Source organism: Gymnoscopelus braueri (assembly GCF_963280865.1).
Source record: "Gymnoscopelus braueri genome assembly, chromosome: 11".
Taxonomy (NCBI): Eukaryota; Metazoa; Chordata; class Actinopteri; order Myctophiformes; family Myctophidae; genus Gymnoscopelus; species Gymnoscopelus braueri.
The window spans coordinates 36603230-36613624 of record NC_137613.1 but is presented as its reverse complement, the minus strand read 5'-3'; the positions used below and the strand labels follow the sequence as shown (position 1 = coordinate 36613624).

The window sequence follows — 10395 nt, the reverse complement described above, 5'->3', positions numbered from 1 at the left end:
GCAGTTATCTGCCTCCTCTGTTTGTCTGATGTCCGTCCGTCCGTCCGTCCGTCCGTCCGTCCGTCCGTCCGTCCGTCCGTCCGTCTCCCCCCTCTGTCCCTCCTCCCTCCCTCCTCTCTCTGTCTCTCTCCCATGCTCCATCCCAGACAGAGCGCTGGACATCCCTGGCTGTAAAACAGAAATATGAACAACTCAGACACAAGTGTGTGTGTGTGTGTGTGTGTGTGTGTGAGAGAGAGAGAGATAGAGTGTGAGTGTGTGCGCACGTGCGTGTGTGAGAAAGTGATTTAGAATGTGCAGCTGTGTTCTGTGTGCTTTCATATTGTATGCATATATGTACGCATGTGTACAGTACCTGCCTGTATACAGTAGGTAACTGTGTGTAAGTGCATCTGCCTCTACATGTGTGCATATTTGTGTTTGTGTGTGCGTGCCTATAGTGTGTTATTATTTATATGTATAGTATATGTATGTGTATATGTATGTGAGTGCAGGATGCATGCATGGAAGTACTTGTTCTGCTTTCTTATTTCCAGCGTTGGCCTCTAGAAGAGTGAGGAATGCAGGCACATTCCTGAGGATGCGTGGGACTGCACCATGGACCTGCTGTAATTGTGTGAGTGTGTGCGTACAGAATATGTGTGTTGGCCTGGACCCCGGACTGTGAGTGTGTGTGTGTGTGTGTGTGTGTGTGTGTGTGTGTGTGTGTGTGTGTGTGTGTGGTAGTCTGGAAATGTGCTGGCAGTGGAAATTTCAATTCAATGTGTTTTGGCCAGAGGACAGGGCATATGGGAGTGCTCACTGTGCACTGCAGTACTGGAAATACATGTTGGCCAACTTCTCGTCCTCAAACCTGTGCCCTGAAAACATTCCCACAAGGTCTGTGTGTTTCTCTTAAGTGTATATGTGTATTGTTTTAGAGTATGTTTTTGTGGTAGTGGGAGGGATGGGGGTGCGTGTGTGTTCCCTCGTGCTAAGGCTTCTTGTGCCGCTCTGTTGTTGTTTTGTTTTTGTTCACGCCATCCATGCCATCCTTTTTCCACTTCTTACTAATCTTCTTTATGACTTTTCTCTGAGTTGTAACAGGTTCCATTTAGAGTACCCACGTTGTTGTTGTTTTTTTGCCATTTTAGTTTTCTTTTTCTTTTTAAATATATTTTTGGGGTCTTTTCTGCCTTTATTGATAGGTATATACTATACAGTAGACTGACATGAAATGGGGAGAGATGGGGGGGTGACACGTAGCAAAGGTCACCGGGATCGGGACTCGAACCTGCGATACGCGGATTACCAACCTAGGTGCCCAGACGGCTACGCCAGCTGCCCGGGCCGCTATTTTAGTTTTCTAATATATTGAAATTGTATGATTGCATTGATTATTGATTGTATTATTCTGTATGTCTCTGCCCCCTCCTTCTGACAGATATGTACAAATACTGTATAATGTATAATTCATTTGTGTCAGTGAAAGACTTACATCTTTCCCATATCTATTACTATTTCTCTCACACACACCCTTCCTGTCTTCATGCTCTTCTCTAGTCTTTCAACTTCTCTCTCTATCTCTCTCCAGGTGTCTCCGCCCCCTGTATACTGTAATCAGTGCCATCAAAAGCCACTGTTTGATCTGCCCTGTCATCTCGTGCAAAGACACGCACGCGCGCGCGCGCACACACACACACACACACACACACACAAAGGGGAGCCCCGGCCTAACCCCACCTCCTCATTCAAGGTAATCACAGACACCACAAACACAGGGGGAATTGGTCTCTCAATGAATGCAGCCAAATTGGCTTCAAAGCCAGGCAGTGCTGCCAAAAGTAGCAGGCGGTGGTGGTAGCCAGCAATGGCCTTTCACAGCTTAAGTCAACAATGACCCCAAGTCATTACAACAGATCCCGCTGACCCATATTGGCATTTAATTTCCCCCAAACTCGATGGAAATAGCGCTATGCTAACCTAGGTTTTTTTTTCTTGTCCAAACGACCAGGACAGAGAGCTCTGCTGCTTGGAGTCCAGTTCCCTGCCTGTCTCCATTCAGAGGAAAACAACAGCGGAGGCTGCCAACTCTCGCTATGAAAACAGGGGAGGTCGTGGCTGCTGCGGCCGCTGATGTTACACCGAAATGTACGAACTATCTAATTCTGTGACTCCGCGTGTCGCTGTTCGACATTCTGTCAAATTAAAGTCATTGCCGAGAGCCAGGATCGATGCCCATTGGCCAGTTTCACTAAATCAAGCATGAGGTCAGTAAGTTAATTAGCTACATGTCACCTGCAAAGAAAACGTTCCTGGTATTGGATTTGTTTATTATTATTGTAGCAATGTATGTAGCATATCAGGTTATTATAAGTGGTGAAAGCGATTATAGTTCTCCTTTTTGGTCGAAACAGCGACCCCTGGAGTCACGGAATTTAATAGGTTACAAATATATGTGTAACACCGAGGCTTTCAGCTGCACAAACAGACGGTCATGGGACCGTTGAGGCCCGCCGCCAGCTGGCCGCTGAGAGCATCTTGGAGATGACGCGCCAGCAGAGATCAACTCATACAAATAAACTAAACGGGCCGTTCTGCGTTCTATTGGCCCGCTGAGACGTTCCCCCCCTTAGAAATAAAATGTAGCTTAAATGATGCTCGGTCAGATATCAATCTGAGTCAGTCTACTCAAGGGAAGGCTACTTTTTTAAGAACAGGAATTTAGCAGAATGAAGTCAGGAACTTGTTGCTGGACATCAGGTGCTGCATCTAAAGTAAAGTAATAAAGTCCATTATTTATCGGTTCAAACTTGGGCTTTAGGACTGCGAGGCGCTCCGGATGAGAGACCTGGTGCACCTCTGTCATTAACACCAAAGATGAGGGTGTCTTCAGTCCAAACTACAGCTTCTATCACTTCTCACTAGTTCGACGCATTACGGATGCTCCTCAAACGGTAACCAGAAGACTCGCCCCAAAACACGCTCGCCCCCAGCGGTTCTTTGTTTTACTGAGGATAAGGTTAGAAATAAGTTTAGGATTAGGTTAGGCATAGTTTTACTGAGTTTAAGTTTAGGAATAAGGTAGGTTTAACTTTAGTCATAGTTTACTGAGGTTACGTTTAGGAATAAGGTCGGTTTAGGCATAGTTTATGGGGTTACGTTTTGGAATAAGGTCTGTTTAGGCATAGTTTACTGAGCTTACGTTTATAGGAATAAGGTAGGTTTAGGCAAAGTTTACTGAGGTTACGTTTAGGAATAAGGTAGGTTTAGGCACAGTTTACTGAGGTGACGTTTAGGAATATCAGGTGGCGACCGTTCCGAGGTCGCCGGATTTGCCCCGGGGCGACTGTGTTTTGGGGCGAGCGTTTTGGTATTCCTTCAAACGGTTAATGGACGCTTGGGTTGGGTTGTGAGGCTAAATCCACAGTTTTAGGATAATCTCTTCACAATGCGGTCGATGTCAAAGAAAGGGACAGGTCATCATCATCTCAGCATGTGGACCAGAGTATGGTGCCCCACTAACTTCTCCTGAGTGCTCTGAGAATCCTCCCCTCTCCTCACTCCATTCCTCCCAGTATGAGGCTGTGGGGCAGCAGAGTACGAGCTCCCCGGCGACGGATGATGTGCTGCTGCCTCTGGCTGCTGTTACTCGCTATCGCCGTGGCTGCCCTCGGACTCTCCTCCGACCTCGTCTTCCGGGACCACCAGAACCATCATCATCATCATCACCAGAGAGCCCCGAACCCTCCCCGCCGCCCACACCAAGGAATACCTGAACCACCGGACCTCGAGGTCATCGTGGACTCTCGGGATCCGGCATCGAAGGCTCGCATGGGTCTCTCGCCCCTCACTTCCCTCCAAGAGGACCAACTTTTATTCGTGCCGTCGGCACTGCAGGCCAGCAAGAACCCGCCGGTCCCAGCGCAGAGGAAGGGGAGTTACAAGATGCTTATGCCGGGGCCAAATAAGGACACGAGCGCTCCAACACCGTTGACGCACGGTGCTATGGTGGGGGAGGCGGTTCGGCTAAAGCTGGAAGGGTTGGAGAAGGACATGGAGCTGGCTGCGGTTCAGAAATACGGGTTCAATGAGGTGATTAGCGAGCGGATCTCGTTGCACCGCAGACTGCCTGAAGCGCGAAATCCTGCGTAAGTGACCGGTGCAATGAATGGCCAAGGGCGCACGACGAAAGACGGCGCAATAAACACAGAAGTTGCACACCCAACATTGCATTTAATTGTAAAGGATACAGGATAGGTGGGCACTATAGAGACATCTGGGCACCTCGATGTAAAATTGGCTATTTTGTCCAAAATGTTAAAGAATGTAATATTTGGGGGAAAAAATGGTCTTAAGTAATGTAAGCTACATGAAACATGATGTGAACATGGACTATAGGCTACATCATTATCAGACTTAATTTTATCCTTCAACTTCTTGTTTATGCCCAAAAATGACTGGATAGCCTATATGGGTTTTGTAGCAATTGCAGAAATATTAGACCTTAATTGTCGAATGTTTAAGCATGTTCTAATCATGTATACTTTACTTTACTTAAAACCATTTTTCAAATATTTTATGTTTTAACATTTTGGACAAAATAGTCATTTTACATCGAGGTGCCCAGATGTCCCTAGTGCCCACCTTCCTATCCTGTTACCATTGTAAACACAGGTTACTCCCTTTGTACAATTTGCAGCTTATTCTTTCAAATGCTCAACTACACTTACAGGTGTTTGGGAGAGCAATACAGCGAGGCGCTCCCCTCTGCCAGCATCGTCATCTGTTTCCACGACGAGGCTTGGTCCACGCTGCTGCGCACCGTGCACAGCGTGCTGGAGACCGTGCCCAAGCGGTACCTGCATGAGGTCCTGCTAGTGGACGACCTCAGCCAGCATGGTGAGTTATGTTTTCGTTCAATTTGTTTTCAAGTGAGTTTGTCTACCAATGTGTGTGTGTGTGTGTGTGTGTGTGTGTGTGTGTGTGTGTGTGTGTGTGTGTGACAGTGTGCCTGTCTGTCTGTCTGTCTGTCTGTCTGTCTGTCTGTCTGTCTGTCATCCATCATCCATCCATCCGCTTGACCCATCCATCATCCATCCGTCCACCTGACCCATCCATTCATCCATCCATCTATTATCCATCTATTGCCACTAGAGTGGTTCTCAACATTTTCAGGCCGCAACCCCCCAAAATAGTCATATTTATTTTGAACTGGGGACCCCCACCCTGACAAGAATTGTAGGAGTTGAAATTGTATTTGACTCTTACCTTTGACACAGTATTTTTTTTTTTTTTTTTTTCATTTTAGAAGTATTAAAAGTGCTAAATAATGTGCAGATACCCGTATACACTTATAGCCTACTGTATGTTAAGTTTGTTTACTGTTGAGTGAGAAAATAATGTTGCACATTAAGAAAATCATCTGGGGACCCCCCAAAATCATTTGGGGACTCGTCACAGGTTGAGATCCACTGCACTAGATTTCTTAGCTGAACACCTGTCCTTTGCTCTGTCTGTCTCTGTCCCCGTGCTTCCCAGGTCACCTGAAGAGTGTACTGAGTGAATATGTAGCTCATCTGGACGGGGTGCGCTTGATTCGCAGCACCAGGCGCCTGGGCATTGGTGGGTGTCGTTCGCTGGGTGCTGCCAGGGCTGCGGGTGAGGTGCTGGTATTCATGGACTCACACTGTGAGTGCCACAGAGGCTGGCTGGAGCCCCTGCTGGAGAGAGTGGCACAGGACAGGTACAATATGCAGTAGCCGTGCGTTGTTTGTGATGTTACATAGCTGTTAAAAGGTGTCTGAGCAGTCCTGAATATTGACAAAACAGATGCCAAAACCAGCAAACACGTAAAGCACATGTATGTATATTGAGCCACAGCCCAGTAATAATCCTGTGTTACAGGATGGTGAAAAAAGTTAAAAAGCCTTTATTGATGTGGCTATTTCATAATGGAATTTGTTAAAAACCTGGGATAACCCACGCTTAGTTATGAATAGTTATGAATATGTAGCTGCCCCCACAGCCTTCTACAGGGTATTCATAACTATGTGTGGTATTTTCATAACTATTCATAACTATGCGTGGGTTATCCCAGTTTTTAACAAATCCATTATGAAATAGCCACATCAATAAAGGCTTTTTAACTTTATTCACCAGAAGAGTGCCGTGTTTTTTTTCCTTTGTTGCATATTTTCAGTCCCCTACCAAAGAGCACCTTCGCTATGCTTTTTTGAACTTCGGAGCACGCAGACCCTTTCTTTTTTTCTGAAGATAATCCTGTGTTAGTTTAACTATGAGCCATTGAGAGGTTGGGTTCTACCTGGGTTCTACCTCATCCAACTCTCTCAACAAGATGATAGAATATATCGCTTTAACTTTACAAACATGAACTTAACAGACATCCTCATCAAATTCTTGTACACTTACTGTAACAGTAGACAGCGAGAGGGGAGACTGGGGTTCAGAATGTGTGTGTATTCATTAGTGAGGTGGGAGATGAGTGCGTGAACTTATGCCTCAGCTCACCTGATTTGGCTCTCAGACTGCCTGTGGAGTGGCTCTAATTAGGTAATTAGGCTTGAAGTCTGCAACCACTCAACAGACACATTTTTGACCCTTTGTCTCTTTTTCTTTTCTCGTTTAACCTCTTCATTCCTTCCTTTCTTTCTTGCCATCATACCACAAAGTCATTCTTGTGAAAAGAAAGGAAAAGACAAGCATAAATAAATCGCATCTGTCTGTAAATTAAAACAGACCACAACAAAGGAAAGTGTGTTTATGTTGAACTTGGCTGCTGTATAAAACACAAGCTGTCTAAACCCGAACCCGGAGAGAGTGATGAACGCATCCAGCATAATCTTTTTCTGAGTCACGGAAACACAGATATCAATCAGCTTTGATGGTAGAAAATTCAGGAAGCATGGAGAAAGCCATAATGAGCTGGATAACAAATTAAATTGGTCGGCCGTGGATGGTTGAGAGAGGCCGCCTGGGAATCAGAAGGTCACCAGTTCAACCCTCGGTCTACATGACGAAGTGTCACTGAGAAAGACACTTAAACCCAAACATCATCTGAGTCACCTTAGATGCCATACTGTATGCTGGCTGAGTGCAGGAAAAGTAATTTCCCCGTCCCCCGGGGACCGGTAAATACTCCCTTTCCCCCTTTGCCTAAAATGTGCCAGTGAATGCTTCTCTGTCGTGACTCTGTCTAGGACCCGTGTGGTTTCCCCTGTTATTGATGTGATAGACTGGCAGACCTTCCAGTACAATCTAACCCAGTGGCCAGTCAGAGGAGTGTTTGACTGGAGACTGGACTTCCGCTGGGAATCACTCCCTCAGCCTCAAAACACAGACCAAGACTCGGTTATCAAACCCGTCCGGTGAGAGAAAGCTATTTAAAACTGATCTGAGTTCACCTGTTTTCCTTGTACCAATTATGTTACAGTTCAGTATATGCAATGTGATACCTTGTAAATTGTTCCCGGAGGTGGGAAGTAATAAAGAACAATAACCATGTTATTGCACTTGAGTATAATATTTGAAGTATTTGTACTGTACGTGAGGATTTCTTTGATAAAACAGTTATTTGTGGGAATTTATATAGATCTGTCTGTCTGCTTATCTGTCTATCCATTCTTTTAATTTAAATAATATTCATAATCATTATTTTCTCTTTTACTTGAGTAAGGAATTTGAGTCCCTATGCTATCCCTGGTAGGACTCTGTGACAAATTCCTTCACACGTTTTGTTCTTGACAAACAAACTGATTCTGAATTTGAATCTCATTCTGATAGGAGTCCGGCCTTAGGAGGTGGAGTCCTGGTCATTGACAAGCATTTCTTCCAAAGTGTGGGAGCCTATGACCCGGGCATGCTGCTACGGGGGGCGGAGCAGATAGAACTGTCAATCAGGGTAAAGGAAAGCTGCCATGTATTTTACTGCTAAAATGACACACTTTTTTTCACACTGCAATTGTCGTTTCCCATTTTGTGACTTATGTATATCTCTGTCAGAATATGTCGTCATTGATCGATTCAAATCTTAATAGACCGTTAAATAAACATATCGCTGGTCACATTGGCCGGCCACCCTACGATATAATAATAATAATGATTATTATTTGGATATCAAATAATAACACAACTCTACATTATGTACTGTAGGGGATGATGCAAGTTGAGAATGCATGCCCTACCCAGTTATGCAATACCCGTTGTGCCTGCTCTCAGAGTACCCATTGTCAGGGTACTTACAGCAGTACCTGTTATCATAGTACTTGGAGGCCAGCCTATGATGTCAGTACTATGACGTCATAAGGGACATAAGGGATCTCCATACATGGGCATAAAAGGGACACAGACAGATAGACAGGCAGACAGACAGGTTTACAGTAGTGTCAAAGTGTCCTTGAGCAGGACATTTTAACCTCTAACTGCTCCTGATGAGCAGGTTGGTGCTTTGCATGGTTTCCTCCGCTGTCCGTGTGTGAATGTAATGCACATTGTAAAGAGCTTCGGATAAAGGCTCTATATAAATGCACCATTTACCATTTAATACAAATATACTCAAAGTGCTTTCAAAGTATTGTTTTAAAGTGCTTTACAATAAGGGAGAGGAACACGGTTCTTAGTAAAAATCCTCAGTGTTCATTTAGCTGTGTAGTACAGTATAATAAGCTCACATAATCTTGTCTTGGCCTTTGATATAATCCTAGGTGTGGTTGTGTGGGGGCTCTATGGAGGTGGTACCCTGCTCACGGGTGGCCCACCTGCACCACCATCACCTGCCTATCCCCCTGGCCGACCAGGAGCTGCTTCAAAAGAACAGGATCCGCATCGCAGACACCTGGATGGACGCCTACAGCAAGATCTACTATAGGAGAGACACGCTGGCTCACTTCATTAGGCAGGTGTGTGTTTGTGTGTGTCTCTTTGTGCGCGTACACGCACCACGCATACATGTGTACACATATAGGGAGATCTACAGTGAATTTTTTATGTCCCTGAGCAGTCCGAGAGCCCCAATATCACAGAGCGTGTGAGACTGAAGAGAAGGCTGGGCTGTCGTACCTTCCACTGGTTCCTGACTACCGTCTACCCAGAACTCTACATACCCCAGGACAGAACTGCACTGTCAGGAGAGGTACGTATACACGCACACACACACATGCGCTCGCGCACACACACACACACACACACACACACACACACACACACACACACACACACACACACACACACACACACACACACACACACACACACACACACACACACACACACACACACACATGGGCTAAAGACTGCACACATATAGTTCTATAGTAGACAGGAGTAGCTGTATCGTCTAACATGCTCGCATGTTTGCAGCTCTACAACGTTGGCACCAGCTACTGTGCAGACTACCCTCGAGGACAAGGTCTGCAGGGGGGAAGCATGAACATAGCTCCCTGCAGCGGCACTGGCAACCAGGTAACCATTGATCATGACAAAGATGATGACAAAATAGCACTCACATAAAAGCGTGCTTAAGATTTGACGCAATGTATTTTTAAATCAAATCATGCATAAAAGGAATAAAAATGGAAAACATATGTCTCTACACATTAATAGGCGGTAAAAACCTATTTTACATTATATGAAATCAAGAGTCACGGTCCGCGTTAAGAATCCGAGAATGGAGACCCCAAAAATGTATCTCTTTCATCGTGTTGCAGCACTGTGAGCTGAACTCCTTGGGAGAGGTGAGATGGGGTCCTGCCGGTATCCTGTGTTTCAACGCCAGAGGAGACAGGGTGGTCCTGTCCCCGTGCACTACCCCGCAGCCAAACATCAGCACACTCCAATGGACGGTCATAAAGGTCAGCCTGGGTCGAGGTTTATGATATAACCTTGGACAGACTCACTTCTATCCCTATGGTGTACATAACCCAAAGCATCATTCTTAGAGTGAAATTCTGCAGATTATTTGGGCGAAGCAGATTCATGTGTGGTGTAACTCAAAACTTTTGCTGACAGAAATGGTAGATGTTTGCCTAAATGTTCTTTTTTCCCCCCTCCTTCCAGCTGAGTGGACAGCTAGTGCATCTACAGTCCCAGTTGTGTCTGGAGGCTGTGAAGAAGGAAGGGGCTCCACAGGGTGAGAGAGGCCAGGGTAGGGGAGGTAACAGCACCAAGACGGAGACAGGCCTCTTCCTACGGTCCTGCAGCCATCACTCCCGACAACAGTGGCACTTCGAGCAGCTAGTGGCTCCCAAGGGTGCTTAATGAAAGCACAGAGGGAAATGGTGGACTTGTCAGACATGGAATCCAAGGCACATATTTTGTGGGCAAAATATATAGAGACATATCCCCATGATGAGACTGTGTATACAATATATATTTTGTCATCCTCCAATTATAGCCACT

The 10395-nt window shown here is 45.6% G+C and overlaps 1 protein-coding gene across 3 annotated transcripts; it reads left to right on the top strand.

The window, feature by feature from the left end:
- The first annotated feature begins 789 nt into the window (after positions 1-789).
- Positions 790-10359, top strand: LOC308095115 (polypeptide N-acetylgalactosaminyltransferase 15-like). 3 transcript variants are annotated; one of them, XM_080442057.1, is made up of 11 exons: positions 2723-3063; positions 3113-4130; positions 4715-4881; positions 5521-5725; positions 7200-7367; positions 7783-7900; positions 8703-8897; positions 8999-9130; positions 9358-9459; positions 9705-9848; positions 10054-10359. In XM_080442057.1, the coding sequence occupies exons 2-11, from the start codon at positions 3559-3561 to the stop codon at positions 10252-10254; spliced, it is 2004 nt and encodes a 667-aa protein (XP_080298183.1). In that variant the 5' UTR covers positions 2723-3063; positions 3113-3558; the 3' UTR covers positions 10255-10359. The 3 variants fall into 3 exon arrangements, with proteins under 3 accessions (XP_080298184.1, XP_080298183.1, XP_080298182.1); XM_080442056.1 differs by having other exon boundaries at positions 2723-3112; positions 3155-4130; XM_080442058.1 differs by lacking the exons at positions 2723-3063; positions 3113-4130 and adding an exon at positions 790-879.
- The last annotated feature ends 36 nt before the right edge of the window (positions 10360-10395 follow it).

Coding starts and splice junctions, on each gene's coding strand:
- LOC308095115 (XM_080442057.1), top strand. CDS start 3,559: ATGAGGCTGTGGGGCAGCAGAGTACGAGCTCCCCGGCGACGGATGATG. Junction 7,901..8,702: donor AGATAGAACTGTCAATCAGG/GTAAAGGAAAGC, acceptor ATATAATCCTAG/GTGTGGTTGTGTGGGGGCTC. Junction 9,849..10,053: donor TCCAATGGACGGTCATAAAG/GTCAGCCTGGGT, acceptor CCCTCCTTCCAG/CTGAGTGGACAGCTAGTGCA.